At 40.2% G+C, this 23,447-nt stretch overlaps 1 protein-coding gene and 1 long non-coding RNA gene across 3 annotated transcripts in view; one reads left to right on the plus strand and one right to left on the minus strand.

Moving 5' to 3' along the window:
* naaladl2 (N-acetylated alpha-linked acidic dipeptidase like 2) overlaps positions 1-23,447 on the minus strand; it is a 520,425-nt gene that overhangs the window by 21,949 nt on the left and 475,029 nt on the right. The window contains exon 17 of the mRNA XM_020702830.3: positions 21,391-21,484. Within this exon, the coding sequence (XP_020558489.2) occupies positions 21,391-21,484 (94 nt within the window). The remainder of the gene's footprint in view (positions 1-21,390; positions 21,485-23,447) is intronic.
* Positions 15,205-17,237, plus strand: LOC111947390 (uncharacterized). Of its 2 annotated transcripts, none has more exons than XR_013655626.1 (4): positions 15,205-15,772; positions 16,607-16,674; positions 16,984-17,037; positions 17,115-17,237. It is a non-coding gene; the product is annotated as an uncharacterized LOC111947390 (long non-coding RNA). The 2 variants fall into 2 exon arrangements; XR_002873199.2 differs by having other exon boundaries at positions 15,205-15,502.

The raw sequence follows: 23,447 nt of genomic DNA on the forward strand, positions 1-23,447 counted from the left end.
TTGTATTACAGCTGGCTCGGAGTAGAGCGTGACTCGTTGGAGGATCATGAGAAGAGACAGCAGAGATTAAAACGGGCAGCGAAGCAGGTTCTTCTTTCAGATTTAAATGCTTCCGACTCTGGCCGCCAGCTGGGACTCATAAAATATTGTTTGACTCTTGTAATCCATCCTATGGAGTGGCACCCAGGTTCATACTGGAGCGTGTTTGTGGTGGGTGTTCAGTTGGGACTTGGCCTCATTCTCTAGCAGCGAAGAGGAAAATCGAGGAAGTTTCCAGGTGAATCCCTTTTTTAGGAGACCTTACTGTGAGCACAGATATTACTGGATGTTTGTAAATACTGGAGTTCGGTTGAAGTTTGCTACGTGGGCGGAGAAAAAGTACCCAGCAGAGTTGTTTTTTATAAATACAGATTGATGCCAATGAATGGTAAAGATCCCATATTTGTGGATTTTTTTGTGGACAATTTCACCATATCCTTGTGTTGCCTTAAACAGAAGAGGCCAACTGAATTTTTTTAATTAAAGCTAATTTATACTAATATGTCGACAGGCGTTTTGTTGCACTCGACTCAACCACGGTTGGAAAATGGCAGATCGGGCGAATGAAAAAGTAAAGTGAGAGTTTCAGCCCATGGATGCAGTCACTTGTTAAAAAAGGAACAAAGAAGGTAAATATGCCCTTATACCGCACACATTAATGATCTAATAATTTCAAAACAGCAAATTTAAAAAATGTAGCACAAAAAAAATTGGAAAGAATTTTTGAGATCAGACTGTACATACAGACTGTTCTCGGTATGAAGTCTGCCAATTGAAAAACATTGAACTTTGTTGAATCTGACTTTCTCCTCCTGGAGGTAAAAAAGAAAAACTAAACTAACATTGTTTATCGGCCCTTAAAGCCCTCTAAGTCTCCTTCTGTGCTCCAGGGTTATACTGTATTTAGTTCGCCGTTTCTGTTGTTTGATTCAACTCTGTGTTCATATAAAATGTAGAAAATGTATGTTTTAATATCTTATTCTTCATTATGTTATAGCTTTATCTTTAGTGTGAAGTGAACTCATTTTGAACTCAACAGGACTTATTCTCCAGTGACCTTCACTTGTGCTTTGTAGTTGCAGCAGCAACTAGGACTTCTTTGTGCAAATCTAGGAGTTTCCAGAGACGCAATAAATATGTCATGGACTACATTTCTACTATCTGGGTTGAACACCTTATCCTTGGGAAAGTGTTCAGGTTCGTGTTCTCATGTGGAGGATGAAGCTGACCTCTGATCTCATGCCGGCGATGGAGTATTCGTTTGGCTGGTATGATTTACTTTGGACCAGAGGAGGACTCCTTTTGATCATGGATTGTGTGCGCCGGTGAATGGCCCCCACCCCTGGAAAGGCGGAGCGGATCTGGACTTTGCAACCTTCAGCTATTGGCCGGTGGAAGCAGGCGGGCTATCAGATGACGAATCAGAGTGTTCCGGGGCGGAGGATCAGCGACCATGATCTTTCCGGAAGGCGGAGATTCAAACACATCTTAAAAAGACTGGTTTTAAAGTTTTCCATTGTTCTTAGGAAAATCTACGAGTAATTCGCATGTAACTTGTGCGTCAGTAGATCTTTACTTGAGAATCCAGATATATCTGCATTAATGTTTTAAACTGTGCTTTAGAACTATTGTCAGGGAAATAAACTCTGTGTATTTTTAAACCGGTTGAATCCTTGTTTGTTTTACCACTCTCGACTATCGAACACGCATGGATGGAAAGAACCCAAAAACGGACGATTCTCTTTCCTTCAATTTGGTGACCTCGAGACGTGAAGTCGGGGGTGAATAGGAAACGCGGACCACACCGGTTGGACCACATCATAGTGGCTTATTACGAGATTTCTGAGACTTTCGACGTAAAGTCTGGGGATGCTTCCTGCCATGCGGTCGACTTCTTCAGAGGCCTCATTCATAATCATGGTGAGCAGAGCCTTTTGTAAAGTCTGCGTATTGATGATCTCAAATTAAAGGAGAAGTCGATTGTATGAGTGGCACAGTGTACCCTATACGAACGAACGGGCGAGCGCACCCCAGTAAATAAGTGTTGGGTTCACCCTCCCTAGAACAGCGAATTGAACGGTGGCAAAATATACACTTTGGGCGGCAGTAAAAGATTTTGAAAAATTGGACAATTATAATTATGCAGGTTTTTCGTCTGTTCGGCCTGTACAAAATTGAACGTTGGCAAATTGGGAGCTTGTGATATTTGGAAAGCAGCAAATTGACTAGGTTTGTGTCTGTTCAACCTGTTAAGAAATCCCTTACGAAAAACAGAGTTATTATAGGAACTAATTTTGCGCGTCTAGGATTTTCGGAAACACCAAGGAGGCTTCGGCCTCTACAAATTATTTTTTTATACGCGGAGAGAAACCAAAGAAGGATTCAAAATAAACATGAGCGCTGAATTTGACAGAAGATGAGGAAAATTGTGCATTTTGTCAGGACAAAAACGACAACATGACTTGACGACTGACTGATGACAATACAGACGTGATCGCTGATGAACGGACTGAATGTATGAGATTTTGGAGACGTGACTGCTTATGAATTAAATGTATGCATGAGATTTTGGAAAGTATGGGATGAAAAACTGTTTGAAAGTAGCGAATTTTGGCTTTATTTTCCATGTTTCTGTGTGAAATGTTTTCTCTATGGACGTGGCCATCTTGTTTCGAATTAGCCAATAACGGGACGTTTTAGTTTCTTTCGAATGCGTCGACAGCTCTGATTGGCTTTGTTTGTACCATGTGGTCGGCGTGACGGCGTCCATGGAGACCGAAATGTTCAACCTGCGCTAAACTTTCACGTAACAAGGCTTAAGAGTTTGCGAACTAATTTGTGGTAAAATAACAACTGACATTGTAGTTATTGAGCGTGGTCATGACCTCGGTTGTAAGACGTCGATAAAAACAAATTTCAGTGGTCTTAGTTCGACGAAAAAGATTTTTAAGTAGAAAGGGGTCTATGAGCAGCGCTTCCGATGGAAGTTTAAGCCACAACAGCAGCTTGACTGCAGCTGCAGCCTGCAGCAACGGTCTCTGTTCTGCCTCTGTCGAACGTAGCCTAACTTTCTCTGGAATTTGCCTAAAGTTGGGCAAATTTTTCTAAAACACAGTAAGGTAATATCGGTCCAATATATTTTGTGTAAAATGATTTTGCAATTATTTCGGTTTTCTTATTTTGAATAAATGTCTCTACTTTATTTTGTAATTCCTAATTACCATGATTTAGTTAAGTTTTGCTAAAAAGTAATGCTATTGACACTAATTGTAAGTATTTGTTGGTTTAGATCCGGACTCCCTTAAAAAGAATGTTTGCAATGTTTAATTTAGTTTATATGTTTTGATATTTCTCAGATTACTTAGTGTTGGTGTTAAAGGATTTATTGGTGTTTAAAGATAGTTTGCAGCAGATCCCATGTTTTGATGTAATTATAGTTTGAAGACAGTGTAAGTGGATGTTGTACAGAATGGGGAAAGGACAAAGCAGTGAATTAAAGTAGAAATGAACGGCATTGGAAGTGATAGAGGGTCTGTGGACACAGAAAGGTATGGTAAGGTAAGGAAAGGTGCTGGTTCTAGTAGAACAGAAGAAGGGAGAACATGAATGTTAATGCTAGTGATAAACGATTCATTTCAGTGAAATGGTTTATCTTGTTTATCTGTAAGGTTCCTAATTTGTTGTGTTATGTCTTTTGGTGTGGTTTTGAGAAAACGGTTAAAAGTTATTGTCTGCGTATTGATTGTCTGTGTTTTAACGAACCTGTTGTGGTTTAGAGTGTGAATTGTGTTTTTAGTTAAATAAGGAAAAGCTTAAATTGTGGAATTTTGTTGCTTTTAGCACTTCTCAGCAAGTCCTTAATGGTAAGTCAAAACAAATTGTCTTTGTTTCTGGATTAAAAGTGAATGATTAGCTGCCAGTATGCATCTAAAACAATGTATTTTTCAAAGATTTTGCTCCACATCCGTCATATAGTTCAGAGAAAAGTTTAAGGTTTTTTTCCTTTGCTGATTTTCATCATTGATTAACCAACTTTAGCATCCATAGAGTTGGTGATGGTGAAAAGAAAGCATGACAGTAACAAATCTGCTTTAACAACATCTGCAGTAACAACATGTTTTTTCCAAGCAGCACATAGCTTTAATGTTGCAGGAAAGGCGCAGAGCCGTCCTGAGACCTCATAAATCTTTACACAGAAAACCCCCTCTGCTTCATTGGGTGAGTGACAAAAAGAGCATTTCTCAGTTCTTTGGCTTCACAGGAAGGAGCCGTGTTAGGGGGGTCTGACCCTCAGGTCAGCTCCGCTAATCAAATGAAGCCATGACTGCATGCATGGAGAATGCATCGGAGCGTCTGCGAGGTGATAAGAGTCGATTTAAAATACATCTGATTCATCACTGCAGAGCACATTTGAAGAAAAAGGACAAAGGGAGGAGTTGAACAACTGAAAAACAGTCATTTACACTGCAGGAACAATCCACTCTGGATAATGAAGGTGTTTAAAAAAAAAAAAGCACATAACATGATGAGTTTAAATACCCTCAGGACCTGTAGCAATGTTCAGGTATCGGAGGCCGGGACGGGAGGACGGGTATCCCCTCCTGGAAGGCGTGGGCCACCCAGGGACCCCCCAGCAGCAGCTGGAAATGGCATCTGTGGCGCTCAGGACATATGGCAACGACTGCCCACAACAAGGTACCCAACAGCAGAATGCACAGACCAGGAGCAGAGGACACGAACAGCACCCACGACCGCTCCAAGCTCCTCCACTGTGGCGAAGACCACAGGTGACAAGTCGGACAATACCACTTGGTGATGTAGGAGCCATGGTCCCTTTCAAGCTCAGAGGTAACTCCATGAATGGACACTGGTGCAATGTGTTCCTCTATAAACTGCCGGTTGCCTCCATCAGCTCTGACAAATGAACATATGACTCCTCAAACCCGGCAAAAGACCATCCAACTGACTTTTTACCAGATGGTGGAACATTCATTTGTGCATTCACCACACACGCCTGTGAATCTGTTGGGACGGAACGTTTTTGTCAAAACAGGAGCCAGCATTCTTTCAGACTGGATGCCATGCCACACCCCACAGCCAACCCCTGCTGCTGACACCTGCTGGATCCAGAGGGCCCTGAAACGCCAGGTGTGTCCATGTATTTCGGGTTTGGATGCCATGAGTCCTGTCCTAGAAGCAATATTTTTCCGCCTCCGATGACCTGAACTGCACATTCTATTATGACAGAGAGGATGATCAACTGTACCGGGAAGCATTTCATCAGGTAGATGGCCATACGTGGTATTTAAACTACACTGACATATAAATTGGTCAAGAGGGTGTATAGTTTATTTTTTATTCACACACTCACATTTGCCATGATACCGGAAGTTAGTCACACCTGTATCGCACATAGAATTAGCACTCCCCTGGTCATGAAGTTCGGCAACTCAGACCCATGACTGAGAGGGATGTAAACAAACATCTGTCTAAACTGGGATTTTCAGGTGTTCACTTCTCTCCCTCAATAAATATGTACAGGATAACTTTGTCTTCAAGTACTACCTCCTCAGTTCTGTAGCATTTCTACATCGTCAGTCATCGCAGCAGATAGAAGACAGATCATGAAGATGCAGAGGTGATGTTAAAAACGCTCTCTGATGTTTCATGGTCAACAGGTTCATTTGATGTTTGTTCATGCTCCACCGCTTCCCCGGTGGAGATTCAGGTAACTGTAGGAACAAATGTTTTTAGATCTCAGCGCAGCTGAGTGAAGGATGCAGATGAAGGGATGATGGAAACTCAGTTTGGTTTGTGGAACTCTGGTGTAATTGAGCATTCGTATTTTTCGTGGTGTACTCCTTTTTAGACCGGTTTTACAAGCAGATAATAAAACTTATCGCATGGCACATGATTTAAGGGCTGTTGATGATGTAACCATTACTCCAGTCCTCCCTGTGCCTGATCCACATCATTTCAACTTTAACCCCACCATGTGCGTGGTTCACTGCTATTGCTTTAGCAAGTGCTTTCTTTTGCATTCCATTACATGAAATAGCAGACATCTATTCGCATTTCAGTATAAAGGTATCCGTTTGCAGTACACAGCTTGCCACAAGGATTTAAATATTCTCCTGGCATTTTCAATCACTGTTTAAAGTTTCTCCGACAGGATATTATGCTATTAGAGGGTTGTGTTTTTGATGTAAGGTTGATTAGCTCCTGCTAACGGCACCGACTGCTGAAATCTGCCTGCAAGTAATGAAAGATCTTCTTTTGACGTTGTTTGATTTGGGTTTTGAAGTGTCTAACAGGAATTTGCAACGTTGCAGAAGGGAAGTCCCATTTTTAGGTACAACTGTTTCCAGCACAGGTTCTTCAATGTCTACGGAGCATAGAAAGTCTGTTTTGCAGCATAAATGTCCAGAGACAGTAAGAGAAATGATGGTTTTCTTGAGTCTTTGTGGTTATGGAAGACATTTTCTTCTTTGTTTTGTGGAACCTACTACCCCTTGAGGTCAATGCTAAACGACAAGGGTGACAGACCTCACGGCTGCAAGGCAACGACAATAAGTGGTTTCATTTCTTCACCTTGTGATCTTGCTTTTCCCAGGACCGTGGACAGGACGCCTGTTAATCTGAACGGTGCACTGATCTGTTTGTTGTTCTTCTATTTTATGTTCAATTTTTATTCAATTTATATTTTTCCTTTCAATATTATCTGGTTTTGTGTTTGTGCCTTATCTCTGTTTGACTCTGCAATGTTTCCACTCCAAGAGAGGGAGATGGACATTAGGGAGTCTTAAGGAAATTGTTTTATTATCATCGTCAAATTGTTTTATTATTATCATTTGAATGTATTTGTTTAGAAGGGATGTTTAAATGGTAACTCAGATTGACCTTTTTCACTTTTTCTACAGCTTTGTTTGTGTGTTCCTCTGGTTCACTCATCCTCAGCAAGGATGAGGAAGTTTTACGACACTGTCCTGGGTTGATAAGGCAGTTATACGACTGTCTCTAATGAACTTTTCTTTTTGTCTTGAATTTTTTTCTTCCCCACTTGTGTTCTTAATGACAGCATGAGGAGAAGCAGACCTTTGAGAAGAGAAACACTGATGGACTTTTTCCCATCACATTTGCTGCTCTCCCCTCCGCAGGCGTAACATGATTCTTGTGTCTTGTGTTTTGTTTTTCTAATATGGTTTTTGGATTATTGTTTTTTATATTTAAGTTACTGACCCTAACGCTAATCAATATTTAGATCCACAGCAGATTCATCTTTGGGAGAAGGTACATATGTGTGGACACTCCAATTCTTTTACAGCTGTTCTGTTGTGTCCTCTGTATCAGATCTCTAATTACCAGGTTTATTGAGAAGTTCATAGGAGGCCTGGTCCAAGCTGGTCAGAGCTTGTGGGACATACAGAAGGACGCGAGTGTTCGAGGCCCTGAAGGATCTTTTGGATTTTGTTGCATTTTACTTATTGCTATTCTTATTTAGGTAGAGCGCATGTATCACAGCCCCTCCAATGGGACCCCATGGAGGAGATGGAAGTAATTTCCTGAATTACGCTTGCTGTTCTGTTTAACAATTCTGTTTTTCTTTTAGTCATCTGTGGGATTTTGTTCTGCCTTAACATGTCTCGCTTTCCTCCCCCTTAATTCCAGGTGTTCTTTTGCTTCACAGGAACTGTTATCTTTTTTACTATTTGAATTTGAATTAGACTGAATTACACTTTGAATTTGTTTTATTTACCTTATTTACTACTTTAGTTTTTGTACTATGTAACTTTTATTAATGACATTGTGCCAAGGGGTTAGGTCGATCTTGTGAGCATGAGCATCCTTTGGGGTGGTTGCCGCAGGAGCACGGAGCCGTCGCAAGACTTTTCCTGTCAGACTGAACACTGAATGTTTAACTGATGCTCCGACAGTTTTCGCTTGCACGTTCATGCATGGACGCCTAACTCCTTTGAAATATTTTGTGTTCCAGATTGTGCGGGCTTCAGACCACAGCTGTCAGGTTAGGTTAGGTTTGTAATGTTTTGTTGTTTTGAGTGTTGTAGTGTTAAATCTTTTAGGTGATCACACTTTGTGTGATCAAGAGAGGGAAATGTAGAAAATGTATGTTTTAATATCTTATTCTTCATTATGTTATAGCTTTATCTTTAGTGTGAAGTGAACTCATTTTGAACTCAACAGGACTTATTCTCCAGTGACCTTCACTTGTGCTTTGTAGTTGCAGCAGCAACTAGGACTTCTTTGTGCAAATCTAGGAGTTTCCAGAGACGCAATAAATATGTCATGGACTACATTTCTACTATCTGGGTTGAACACCTTATCCTTGGGAAAGTGTTCAGGTTCGTGTTCTCATGTGGAGGATGAAGCTGACCTCTGATCTCATGCCGGCGATGGAGTATTCGTTTGGCTGGTATGATTTACTTTGGACCAGAGGAGGACTCCTTTTGATCATGGATTGTGTGCGCCGGTGAATGGCCCCCACCCCTGGAAAGGCGGAGCGGATCTGGACTTTGCAACCTTCAGCTATTGGCCGGTGGAAGCAGGCGGGCTATCAGCTGACGAATCAGAGTGTTCCGGGGCGGAGGATCAGCGACCATGATCTTTCCGGAAGGCGGAGATTCAAACACATCTTAAAAAGACTGGTTTTAAAGTTTTCCATTGTTCTTAGGAAAATCTACGAGTAATTCGCATGTAACTTGTGCGTCAGTAGATCTTTACTTGAGAATCCAGATATATCTGCATTAATGTTTTAAACTGTGCTTTAGAACTATTGTCAGGGAAATAAACTCTGTGTATTTTTAAACCGGTTGAATCCTTGTTTGTTTTACCACTCTCGACTATCGAACACGCATGGATGGAAAGAACCCAAAAACGGACGATTCTCTTTCCTTCAAAAAAAAAAAAAAAAAAAAGGGGGACTTGAAACAGAACACCAATGGGGGACCGTTCTGTGTGGAGTTTGCATGTTCTCCCCACGCGTGTGTGCCTTTTTAATCCAAAAACATCCTTCCGTGGTTAATGGGTTACTCTAAATTGCCCTTAGGTGTGAATGTGAGTGTGCATGGGTGTGTGATTCTGGCACTACAACAGACTGGAGACCTGTTCGGGATGCCCTCTGCTTTCGCCCACGAGTGGCCGGGACAGGCTCCATCAGCCCCGTAACCCCAAACGGGACAAAATGGCTTAGAAGATGAATAAATATGTTTCAGAAATTTGACTGTCTGTGAATTGTTTTTTTCTCTTTTATTTAAGTGATAAAAATTCCAGGGTCTATATTGATGAAAGAAGTAAAAAGAAATATTATTTGGCTGCAGTCATGTGGGTTTAGCATTGGTCTATTGAGAGTTCAATCTGGAGACAAAACTCACACCTTCAACGCCCAATCCATTCTTAGCTATTGCCATGAATTGTAGCTATTGCCATGGTTTGTGAACAAGCAGTTTAGATCAGTAAAACAAGCAGTAAAAACAGATAGAAAATGGGGTATAAAGGCTCAGTCATTCTAGAGGAACTTAAAGTAACTCAGAGGTCTTACAGAAAATTAAGTAAGTGCTGCTCCTTCATAACCAGAGGAGCCATTTGAGGTGAATTAGGCATCTGCCATGGATACCAACTGATTGCCTCCTTAGTAGAAGACATGGCCGTTTCCCACCAGAATGATGCTCTGTCACTGACACCGGAGGTCTGAGTGTCCTCATTGAGACTGCTGCCCCAACAAACCCCATTCCAGACAAGAGGAAGATAATTCCTGAGTCACAACGGCCCTATGTGTGGATACAAGTTGTCTGCGAGCGAAAAATGGAGTGGGACCTGCTGCAGACAAGATGGTATTTGACATCATTGGACAGAAGCAGAAATGATACAATTTACCCTAATCCCATGCCTAAAAAGTGTTCAGTGATCAGAATTGTAAAAAACAAAACAAAACAAAAAAACTTCCAGTTCTGGCCTGTCTGCAGTCAGGTTCTCTTTGAAAAATGAGAAAACCTGTACGGTACATGCAGGTGGTCTGCACTCAATTTTTATGTCATAGACCACTGGGTAGAGCGAGAATGTTTGTGCGCATTTTCCTACAGGCATGCTGCTGGCGTCAGGTTGTATCAAACAGGTATATCACACGTAAGAGTAAGTAAGCATTATATAGGTGATCCTACCCCCCCACGGACCTGTGGATGGCGAAAGTGGCACATTACTTAATTTCAAGTGAAAAGTGTACGCTTGCCTGCCTGTTGTGCAATTTGGTGCATGAGACAATCAGATGAGAAATGAGACAATCAGAGTTCATTTTGTACGAGCACTTACACATCACGTGCAAACCCATGCATATGGATGTGGTATGCATGCACCTCACTAATGGTGGCACAAGGGGCATCGTATAGCATTACCCATAATTAGTGTGTGCAAACCGCATGAGCCACAAGGGAACTGCAAGACACATCTGCGCTCCCCTTAAGATGTGGCCACACCTGTGTATGACCCTCTGTGGGATAAGCCAAAAACCCAAAACATTCGTACAGGTCAACCTCATATGGGATGCATGTGACTAAGGCATTTAAATATACAGAGCATATGTCTGAGGAAATGACGTTCATTCACATTTTTTTTTCTTTAAGGATGATAAAAGCAGATTAAATTGGCAAGGGGGTGGGGGGTTCCTTTATTTTCTACTACTTTCCTGATTACATGGTGGGACCAGATTTCCTTGGCTTTGTGCTTATCAAGTCTTTTCACGAGCTGAAATAAATTATCTAGTCAAATCATTGGAATCAAGGTCAGAGCCTTCTATAGAAAACTGTTAAAGCACTTCACACACCGAACTTTGTCTGTACAATGAAGGTCACAAGTGAGTTTGTGTAGAGACCGCATGGAAAAAGACTTCCACCACTAAAGCACATTACAGCCAAAGAGCAAGGACAGACGCTTAGTGTGATCAAAGGAAGAAGAATTCTGGTTTACTGGAATTGGAGCTGGAGGGCAAGAACTCTACAATTAAATCTACATAACTTGATACCAAAGACAGAGCAAATAGAAAAACTCTGGACAGAATGTAAATAAAAAAACAAGAATGAAATCATTGAGAACTGGTGCAGTCTAGCTTTCACTCCAAAAGCATCTGAGTAAACTGATGGGCATTCTGAGGAAATTTGGGTATGTTTGCTACTTCTTTAGCACAGACACTTGCTTTGAAAGAAATTATTATTATTATTATTTATGGTTTAAATTCATTTTCATTCATTCATCTCCTTCCGTTTATCCCTTTCGGGGTCACGGGGCTGTCGGGGCCTGTCCTGGGTGAAGGCAGGGGACACCCTGGACAGGTCACCAGTCTGAACTGAAACATGCCCAAAAGGTCCATCATATGACACCTTTAATGGACTTCCCAACTCTATTTCACTGGTTGTTGTAATCCCCCATTTGTATTCTCAATAAAAGGAGCAAGGAGAGAAGCAGTCCTTTGAAAAAAAAAAAAGGGTGATGGCAATCCTCCATCACACTTGTTTCTCCCTTGTGCACAAGAAACTTTGCTTGTTGATGTGGTCTCTTACTGTGTTTTTATTTATTGTATAGGTGAACCTATCTGAAACTGAGACACAAGTGTTCTATGCGAATTTTTGGAAGTCTGCTTTGTTGTTCATAAAAAAAGCCCCTCCCATACCAGCTGTTAGAAGTGTTATTGAAGTCCTACTGTCACTCACAGAAAACAAACATCATCTTCCAAAGCATTTTTAGCACTGCAGTGAAACTCAATTTAGTACACCAGATATGGAAAAACATGCATTCATGAAGATTCTTGAAGAACCGTGATGGCTGTTGGTGCTCCGCCCCGAGTCTTATCACAGTCTGAGTACTGATAACTTAACAGGTACTTAACCCTTGTGCTATCCTAGGCACTTTAACATTGGGAGTTGGGTCATCTAGACCCACTAAACAGTGCGCTGAACCTTTTTTCTTCAATGATTTGTGAACCTCACTAGTGTCCATGGATTACATGAAATCTTTCCACTTTTATTCACCTTTGTCATGGTAGGGAAAACACGTCAATGTGGTGGTGTGGTCATCTAAGATAGCATAAGGGTTAAAAGGCTCAGACAGAAATGTGAATGATGTAATGGTTTGATTACAGCTATTTTGGGTTATTTCATGACATTTTGCTCTTCTGTCAGTACTGATGAGAACATGGTCAAACGTTGTTTGAGGCCTGCTGCTGAGGGACGTTCTAAACATCACTGCATTTAACTACACAAGATCTGTGTCAGAGCAGACTTGACCAGCTCAAAGGTACTCGGGCATTAAAGGAGATGAAACAGAGAACTTTAAATGGTTTCAATTAGCTGCATCTGCTTGATCTGAGGGCGCTTTAGTCTGTCAGTTATGACTGCAGTCAGGGTCCATGCAGGCAGTGAGGTTCTTTGCTTATCTGTGGGACCGCAGGGAGTAGTTCTGCATCCGCTACCGGACCCTCACAGGCCAAGATGGAGCCCCCTTTTCCATCAGGACAGCTGTTGTCACATATATCAACACTTTCACTCAATGAAGGATTGATTATTCCTGCTACCAAGCCCAGATTTCTGGAGAACTGCATGATCATGCAAGGTCCCCAGATGCTTGGGCTCCCAGAGTAAAGGGTACCCAATTCTTGATCACACAGCTTGTAAAATCTTGCCGCAAACAGTAAAAGTGGTATGGCTCAATGGAGAGGAGGGATTGTGTTAGAAAGGCACCACGGAGTACTGTACGGTACATTCTGGAAGGGAAAATGGATTGTTCTTAGGAAAGGTTGGAAGAGTTTTCAGATCAGATACAGGTCCTTTTTCTTTTTGTGCACTTTTTTTTTTATAAACAATGCCTGAGCTCTTTTTTCAATTTCCTAAAGCTTCACTGGTAAGAAACATTTACAAAAAAAAAGGTTGAATATTAGACCTGAACATGGCTATATCAACCGTTTTCCCATTCAAAGGACCGTCCATTACTCTTGGTCTATTACTCCAAGACCAACACAATTCCTTCATTGGTATGAAGTGTTTTGGGCCTTTAAGGAATGCAGTAAAAAGCTATGCAAGTGTACACCATTTTATCATTTAAGTTAAAAGGCTAAAAAGTATAAACTAACCTTGTTACAGGCAAGTAGGGTACTGCAACCAACCCTAAAATAGTTAAGTTACGTGTACACCAGTCATTTGACACGCGTTCTTGAGCTTGCATTTAGCCCATGGCGTTCACACTGGTCAAGCAGGGAGAGGCTTCTCTTTTCTTTTCCTGTTTCCACTGAATACTCGTGCATGTCCGCCACCAGTTGGAAGGCGCTTGGTGCGAAATGTCAAAGCAGTGCAAATCTCCCAATTTGAGCATGAAACAGAAACGGTTCACTTCCTTGATAACATCCTTGCAATGGCAAATATGAATTACCATCATGGCAGGAGAGCGTCGTCAGGCTTGTCGGTGTCTCTGGGTTTACCAGATAAACCAAATAAACATCACTACTAAATCCAAATCCCTGGTTGGTCAAAAGTATATCTGGTAATGATCATTCCTAGGCTTTACAGTTTGTATGAAGAGCCTAGAAATGGTAATTAAAAACTTGGATATCTACTCGTGAATGCAAGAGTCTTGAACGCAAAAGCCAGAAATGTGCATTCACACATTTACGTTTACCTAGACTTTTCATTGGAAGTGGCTGCTGAAACGCGTGTTGCAGAGGGTAGTGGGAATTTTATGAAAATATCAGAAGCAAAGACAGCTGAAAATGGTTTTAACACCTTTTAGGATATGCTTGTTTTCTATCCTACAGTTAAAGGAGTGATTGCGGATTTTTTTTTCTTGTTTGCTTTCTAATCTGCAACCCTAAGGACTGCTATAGTGAGACCCATTCTGAAGAAGAGTGGTGTAGATGTATCCGATCTAAACAACTACCGGCCGGTATCCAACCTGTCATTTTTAAGTAAAATTTAGAAAAGATTTTTTTTATTCAACTGAATGATTTTATTAATGAAAATAACATTTTGGAAAAGTTTCAGTCTGGTTTTAGATCTCATCACTCAACAGAGATGGCACTTGTCAGGGTCTTAAATGATCTCAGGTCCAATGCTGACATGAAGAAAATATCTGTTTTAGTCTTACTGGACCTGAGTGCAGCCTTTGACGCAGATGACCACTCTATCCTTTTAAACAGACTTCACGACATGGTTGGAATTACCGCGACAGCTTTTAATTGGTTTAAATCCTACCTCACAAACAGAGATTTTATGGTTAATTTAAATGATTTCTCATCTGGAAAGCACAAACTGACTTGTGGGGTCAAGGCTCCATCCTGGGTCCCACACTTTTTTATCTTTACATGCTTCCACTTGGTGATGTCATCAGGAGACACGGCATTAACTTTCATAGCGATGCTGATGACTCAACTATATGTAGCTGTGTCTCCTGATTACTCTGGACCCCTGGATAGCCTTTTAAACTGTATTTTAGATATTAAAACTTGGATGGGAGAGAACTTTTTGCAGCTCAATCAGGACAAAACTGAAGTCTTGGTTATCAGTTCTGAAGCTGAGAGAGATAAGGTTCAATTTTATTTGTCAACCCAATTTATGAACATATGTGATACATATGTTCATACATATACATATGTTCATACATATACATATGTGATACAGTAAGGAACCTCGGTGTTATTAGATGCAGATCTTAGCTTTGACCAACACGTGAATCAAATAACTAAGACTGCATTTTACCATCTGAGAAATATCGCCAGAGTTTGACCCTTTCTCTCTAGAGCCAGTGCTGAAATCTTAATTCATGCTTTTATTAAATCAAAGATAGATTATTGTAATGCCCTCCTTTCTGGGGTAAAGAAAACCACTCTTAATCGCGTGCAGCTAGTCCAGAACTCTGCTGCACGCCTTTTAACAAGAACTAGGAAGAGGGAGCACATAACACCAATCATAAAATCTCTGCACTGGCTCTCTGGCAGCTTCAGGGTTGCTTTTAAAATTCTTTTAATAGTTTTTAAGAGTGTCCATGGCCTTGGTCCTTCTTTTATATCAGACTTGCTTTTATCTTATGAACCTCCCAGAGCCCTTAGATCTTCAGGTGCAGGCCTGGTGAGGGTCCCTAGAGTCAAGACAAAAATCCACGGCACTGAAAAAACGGGAAAAGTGGGGTTGTTCAATTTACAAATAGTAAACTTGTTTGTTTAATATGAACAAATTATGTTTACCTTCGAAACAGAATATAATCTTGAAAATCACACATAATTTCTTGCTGTGTTACTTTTATATATTTAAATCATGTTGACAAAACATGAAATAGTTATGCTTGATCCTTTGCCCCTTAATTTTGGATAAGTAAACCCCATCGGTGAAGAAGAATTCCAGGAGGAGAAACTTTGCCGTCAGCCATTTTAGACAAGCTACAAGCACCTGCTGGCTGGAGGAACTTAAAAAAGGTAAGTTAATTTACTCTAACAAATTAATTTAAGAAAGTGGAAGGCGTAAATGTATCATTAATGTTATTTTTTCCACGGGGAAGAGCTTTGTAATCCACTTTTGTCGTAGTTATCAAAGTTAAGGCTCTGCGCGCCACTTTTGTCCCTGCCGGCCGCAGCCCTCGGACGGCAGGTAGGGGGAGGTGTGTGTGCGCGGTAAATTGTACTTTCACGTCGCAGGCAGATTCAGCTGTAAACGCGGTGATTTCAAATGATGTACGGGGAAGAGTGGTGAGTAGTTATGCCGTAGGAATTCGCTTTTGACAGAGGGGCAGTGGGCGCTTGCGGGCACGGCGTTTTTTTTCCACAGGCAGAAACTCTGCCAGGGGATTTTTCATCGTCACTAAGTGGATTTCTTTTTGCTATATTCTGCGTTGTGGAGACCGAAATTGAAGGAAAATGTGAGAAGCGATCATTACTATTGTCATTATTTAGTTTTTCCATACCGTTCCACCATGAGCTAGTTTAAGGACAGCATTATTTGACCAGCAAACAGCACCGCACTTCTGTCTCAGTCAGCTGTCAATCATTCTCCGTGCGCGTCTCGTGCACAGAATGCGTTTGGTGTGTCCAGTTTACATAAATCTTTGGTTTCAATCAGAGCTTGGTTTTCATTCTATGATGCTGAACATATTTTTTATTTTAGCTTTGAGAGTTTAATGGAGTGAAAATATTCATGTCCTTTTGGAACAAGTGTATATGTGTAGTAAAAAGTTTACAGCCTTATAATAATGTCTGTAATCCTACTTCACAGATTCCTCCTATTTGTGATAAATTAATATGGGAATCCTTTATGGGTGGGGGGGATTATCTACTCCCGATCTGCTAGTTTAGTTTTGCAGTTTCCATTTCAAAATTCGCGGGTTCTCATAAGCGTGGTTTGAATCCTGTGGGGGGAGGAGGTGTCTAATGTGCTTTCTGGTCTAATTTCTTCAGAATATTTTTGCAGCTATTGATTTCAAACCAATGCATGTTTAGTTATTAAAATGATACAACAAAGCTGTGGAAGTGTCACTCTCTCTATATATTTGAAATTTAACTAATAAACCTCCGTCCTGATTACAGAGCTCATCACACAACACTTCCAACTGCTCCTCCCTGATCATGCTGGGCTCCAGTCTTCACTGAGTCAGGTGGGTCACCATGCATTTACCATATATTATTGGAATTATTGTCTCCTGGATTGTCATCGAATCGTGAGGTAATCAAGATTGCCAGCCCTACTCTTTACACACACCTTTTATGCAGAGAAATACATACATAATAAATAATCAAATTGATGGTTGATCAGTTATCCCACTACCTCTGTTAACATGACACTAAGGATATAATGATTTTGTTAACCCAGTAACTATAACATTTATTGATGAGCCAAGGGTAAGAATTGTATTTTTCCAAAGTTTTCATGTGAATTTAAAATTTTTTGACTCTTTGTATTTCAGACTGCTGAACTTCTCGCCAATATAAGCAAGTTCTGGGGTTTATTCAAAGTATAGGTGAGTTGTGTAATCTAGACGCTTTAACTAAACTTCAAATGTGATCTGTGCACACAAATATCTTCTGTGTTCTTTAGAATGAAGACCATCCAGCAATCCAGGAGGCAATCGAGGACACCACGGTGGGAATTTCCCTCCTAATGGAAACTGGCAGTGGTGAGGAAGAGGACATTCTCGTGGTCCACATCTCCCAGGCTGTGGTGGTCTGTTTTTGGCCTTATTTACAGCACAAATCTGATTACCATCCTCATCTCAGAAACACCTTGTCATGGGGCCGTGACTTTGCTCCTGCTATGATCTCCTGGAGGCCCTTCCCTTCTTGAGCTCTCCCGCTGGTCACAGGTGTTCTGTATTATGTTGATTGGTTTGTCTATTTATGCAGTGTCTGATCTTGTTTCTGTGTCGGAGCGTCTTCGTTCTACGCTCTGGTGTTATGGTTCTCTGGCATTAAAGCCCCTTCGAGTGAACTATTGGATTTGGGTCGTTCTTCCTGCTCTTGGGTTCTCTCCCTTGGACATTCCGTCACACACCTTTGAGGTAATCCAAAAAAAACTGTATTAGAGTTGTAAGGCAAAGTGGTGTCTAAGGTTTCAGGCTTAAAGATCCGACTCTTTGAATAAAATGACCTTTAAATAGTTTAACTTTTTCCTAAGAAGGGGTTCCAGCTGTTTGCTTTGGCTCTGTTATCTTCTGTTTTATAAAAATAGCAAGCCCAATTTATTGTGATTTGTCATTTTATGCTACACTGTAAACATATTTTTCAAGTTTAGATAATAAAAAAGTTAAATCTGAAATTTGTGTTCAGTGTCATATGTTCATTGGATTGTCATAATGCACAAGAAAGTATTTGCTTTAAATAATTATCTGCAATTGCAATTTTATTTTTCAATTTAAATTTTATTAAAATAATTTATAAATTAAATGAACTATGTAGGTAATTTCAAACAAATAATAGTGTTTTAAATGTTTGAAAAAATTATGGTAAATGACATAATAAAATCTTGTTTGTTAATGTAAAATTATTAGGTGCAGAAACAAAGAAGCATTCATTACAGTAGAACATGATTTTATTATGTGCAATAATTATATTGGTTCAACATGATTTTTTTGCGCGCAACCGATGTCCATGATTTTTTTATGTCAATCCAACAGGTCTTTTTTTTCAGTGGGCGAGGCCTCGTTTAGATACTACGGACTTCGTCTTGGTTTGATTGTATTCTTGTTTGTTTTTTATGGAAAGCACCTTGAGCTGTCTGTTTGACATGAAAGGTGCTTTATAAATACAATTAATTTGAATTTGAATTTAATCTGATTTCTGTCAGAGTCAGAGCAACACAAATCAAAGTGATGACAAACACATCTTGTAAGTCCAGAGGATGAGAAGAATCTGTAGCCTTGTGGGATTGCGGACCTCATGAGGTTCACAGATGTTTATGTGCTTTCAGCTGAAACAAAAAACGAAGCGGTGGTAGGTCCTGTTTCTCATTAGCAAAGTTGCACAAATGAGCCCATATTCTTAACCCAGTTTAATTTTTTAACACTGCAGGCTGCTGTTTAGACATGAAGACAAGTGATTTGGTTTTCCTCCGGTTTTTCAGAGCATGAGTGATACTTTAGGATGGTAAAAGTATTCTTCCTCCAGATTTGGATTTTCCAGCAGGATCCAACAGTTGTCAGTGACACCGATTTTTCAATGGCATGACAGGTATATCTTGATAGAAATAAAGTGACAGATATAATTATGAAAAACATTAAATTGTTCAGTTCGAAGGAATATTCCAAAAAAAGCCCTGCTTGTCCGCTCCTGCCACCAAGACAAAGATGAGCACTGAGTGACAATGTAATGAAGAAACAGACAAAGAACCTGGAGGCAAGTATAATAATCTTCTCCTTCTCAGGTTATAATCTTTCCATTAGTCTCAGATGAGGAGGCATAACCGCTCAATCTAGGCCTTAATGGGACAGTGCTTATATGCTCAGGCAGAGCTGCTGAACCTGCGGCACAGACTGATTACTTTAGTGACAAAATGAATGAGAGCTGAGCTGGAGCCGTATGTCTGTCCATCTCGAAGGCTTTAAACCTCACAGTCTATAGCGGATCAATACTTTGTGGTTTATACATTTACTTTCCCTCAGGCAGAAAAATGAGTTTACAGCGAACGCTTCAGTCTTCTCTGAGAACTCTCCTTGCAGACACTTGTGCACTTCAGGGTATAGAAGCGTGGGTTTAGTTGAGTTTGCAGCAAGCGTTTACCACTTTATTAAAAGGCAATCTTGGTATTCAAGGTCATACCCAGACAGTTTATGTTCTTAGACTCAATTAGATTTGTCTCATTCAGCTGGAAAGCTTGTACAGCACAGTATTGATGCTGATTATTTAAAGATCTAGCTTCACACTTCTTTGTTCAGATGTTGACACAAAAGAGGAGCAATGTGGACAAACAAACATGGACAACCAGCAGTGACACACCCAGATCTGCTCAAATACATATGACATACATGATATTTCATATTTCATAATTCTTTGAATCAATTAAACTTGTCATTAGTTGTGTTTCTATTACACATTTAAGTAAAAACATAATCGAAGTTCTACAAATGTTGAAAAAAAAACAGTTTTGCATTTCCACTGTTTCCATTAAGTTGATCAGTTGATTCAAAAAACAGGCGACTGATGAGAACAATACTTTGATTTACAGCAGTTACATTCAAATATCTTCCATGGCCCTACTGCTCATCATCGTCTATCAAAGGAGGCGTTGGCGTCTCCTTGCACGGGGGAAGGCTAAGGATGAAATGATTTTGGGAAATTATGGATTGTGATTTTACAGAGGAGCTGTGAATCCAACAATTCTGTATGACACTCTTCACTTTTAATGAGCTGTGGTGCAGTGATTGCTCCTGCGCAGTACCTAAGGCCGCCAGTTCCTACCGAGAAGAGCACTCCCATCGCCATCTGACTCATCTATTCAAAATAGATTTCGATACGCCTCAAAAACCACCTCCTCCAAGCGCAAAAACATTTTTTTAAATAAATTTCAATAAATTGTCGTCTTTCCATTAAGCAAATTTATTATAGCAAATCGAATTTGTGCAATTTTATAGTCAATGGAAACTCATGAAATTGTGGACTTCAAGATTTCGATAGTCTTTTCTCCAATGCTACATGCACACTGGGCCTGTGACGCGCATTCAAAAACGTGTATTTAGCACATGATGTTAACACTAGACAAGCAGGGAAGGGCTTTTTCTTCTTCTTTTTTTCTATTGTTTACTAGCGCATGCCCGCCACCTACAGTTGAAAGAGACTTAGTGCGAAATAATAAAATGGGACAAATCTCTTGAACGTTTATCCAGGCTTTTTCTTTCACAGCTCTATTACGACATATAAAAGACTTGGTGTCGCAGAATTCTGGCTAGATCCAAACATTAATTATTACTTTCTCCTCCAAGATCAATATTCAAATGGTTGGCACCTCTGTGAAATAAAAGAGACATTATCCATACATCAATTACAAATCCGAGTCCCTGATCGGTCAAAGTTGGACCTGGTTTAACTTTCAACGCGTGCTCAGTGGCCACATGTTTTTACATTGAGTCCAAAAATGGTCGTAGAAACATGTGTAGCGACGCGTGATTTCAAGAGTTTTGAACATGAAACGTGCTTATACATCTAGTTAGATAGACTTTTCATTGGAAATGGTCACTTGAACGTGCATTGCAGAGGACAGTGCAAACACAGCCTCTCAGGGATGTAGTATCAAGTTGATATAAAGAGTGAAGAATATATCACACATAAAACTGGTTCAGAATAATTGTCAGCAGATCATGCATGACATACTAAGGCCCTACTGAAGTTTAGAGGAGCAGACAAATGGGAGTGCAGGGTGTGGAGGTGGGTGTCAGGCACTCATGGAATGGGGGGAAAACTCTTTGTAGTTTGTGTTCTGGATTCTCTCTGTGCAGATGGTCACGTGACAGCTAATGGAGACAACTGACCAGGCGGATTCTGCACCATCCTCTCTTCATTTACATATTCATATATACATTGTATAAATCCCGGGCAGGGACAGAAACAGTGCTCTTTTCTTTGTGTTCCTACTGTGAGCCCTGTTTTAATAAAAAGCATTCAGGGAAAATGATTGTGCCCGGATACCTGTATTAGAAATATTGTTAAGGTAATAAATCTTTGGCAAGAATTGGAAACCCCTGTCTGTGCGCTTTCATTCCAACAGAATCTCCACGCTTCAAGAGGAAAAGATGATTTTCTGAATTGGCAAAAAAGTCTCCAGCGTCCATAGAAACAGCATGCTGTGGAGCACCGTTCAATCCCACACCACCATTGTGATTCACCTTTGAGTTTGTTTTGAACATCCAGCGTGACGTCCAGAGGGTAGAAGGGCAGCACAGGGTCATTGACCAGCCGGAACAGCGCCTCAGCTGTCATCTGTGAAACGGACACAAGAAACACCATTAGTGTTTCGCATCATTCCAAAATGACTCAGTCTTCATCGAAACGGCTGTCCAACAGCCTTCATTGTTTATGTTCATGTACATTTTCTGTTTATGGGCAACATGCAATCCTAAAAGTTTGTGTGGGCTACCATGCAGGTTTGCCCATGTTTTGCCTGCGAACACTCGTGAGAGCAGTTGTGACTACGGCATGAGTCACAGTAGTTCTGAGGATGTACAACTTTCATAAGAAGGAAGAGGCAAGAGCTTGACACCCAGAGCAGCTTAGTGAACTGATCCTCAGTTTGACAGAAATTCCTTCAAAAACAGTTTGAGTCAGAAGCATCACTTTTTAAGACTACAGCGATTCTTTGATGTGCCTTTTTCATTTTTCTTTGACAGGGCTCCAGTTAAGCAGAATTACCTACTGTGGTAAAATAACCCAAAATGTGATGCCCACGCATGTTGGTCATAACCCTCGTGCTATCCTAGGCACTTTAACCTTGGGAGTTGGGTCATCCAGACCCACTAGAGAGTGCGCTGAACCATTTTTCTTCAATGATTTGTGATTTTCACTGGTGTCCATGGATTACATGAAATCCCCTTCACCTTTATCCACCTTTGTCATGGTAGGGAGAAGACGTCAATGAAAGGGTGGGGTCATAGGATAGCACAATGGTTAAGAAGTTTTTAGAGGCTAAATAGAAAACATCAGTAATTTGTGAAAAGCACAACGTCAACCCTAAGATCTTTAACTCAAACTTAACTGGCGTTAATTTGAAAGTTACATTTAAGTGTTATAAAGAAGATTGGGGGGTAAAAAAACTCCAAGTGGGGTATAGATTAATTGGAAGTATGGAATATTAAAGTACTGTTCCGATAACAAGTTGTAAAAGAAACAGGATATCTGTTTGTAAAAATTTTTTGAGTCTGGACAAAAGACGTTTAAAGTATGTTGTAAAATGTTTTAAACACTAGTAAAACCAAAATGTAGCTTTTTCCAGGCACACACAAGGTCTTTTATCAGCAAGAGCTCACATATAGACCGACTCATACAAATTCAAAATCTCTGATCAACTCATTCATCCTCTTACAGCCAATCAGATAGCAAACAGGCGTATTAATTACAGCTCATTCCAATCCATCATGTTTCTTATAGTTCATTTTTGGTATTAAGGCATTGGATTACTTTGGAGTGTCAGTTCATCATGCCATCATGAGGAACACACTGTTATGACCTTTGGTGAACTCAACTGTGAAAAGGGCTCCGTCAACCTAGGATGCCCTTCATCATCACTGGTGGTGGTAGTATGTGTGTGTCTGGTCTGTGTGATACAGTGCTTTTGAAGTAATGTTAGGAACACTGGTCTGTTACAATCATAGTTTCTCAGTACTAGGCTTTCATTTGACGTCTGTTATGTTAACTAAATAATTCAACCTCCTCATTGGATTCTGAATTTTTCTCAGACAACATAAAGTGATGTACATTTTTTCATGTTCCCAGTCAGACCTGCTGTGCCTGCTGAGAGCTTTGTTGAGACAACATTCCTGAGTTTATTGTGGAATTATGAAGAATTGGACATCCAGATTTGTCTTTTTAGCTTTGTTTTTCACCTCTTTGAACTGACTAGTTTTTTGTTTAACATGATAATTGCTAGTCATCTTCATTTACATTAAGGTTACTAAAATATGTATAGAAAATTGTTAACATTTAATGTACAACTTTGGAGACAATATAATTAAAACATTTGTTTAAGCTGCACATATTGAGGAATTGTCTGCATTTTTCTGAGCCTTTAATTACTTTGAAGGAAAAGGAAGTTAGTTGAGACATGCAAATACAGCCTATTTTTATTTTTATTTTTTGGATTACAAAAATAAACTTGTGTCTGCAGAGAATATCACAAATGTTTACAGTATCAGAGAAAATGTTACTTTGTAATGAGTTTTTAAGGCAC

The sequence above is a fragment of the Oryzias latipes genome, chromosome 4, assembly GCF_053564925.1.
Source record: "Oryzias latipes strain Hd-rR chromosome 4, Olatipes_Hd-rR_3.1".
NCBI lineage: Eukaryota > Metazoa > Chordata > Actinopteri > Beloniformes > Adrianichthyidae > Oryzias > Oryzias latipes.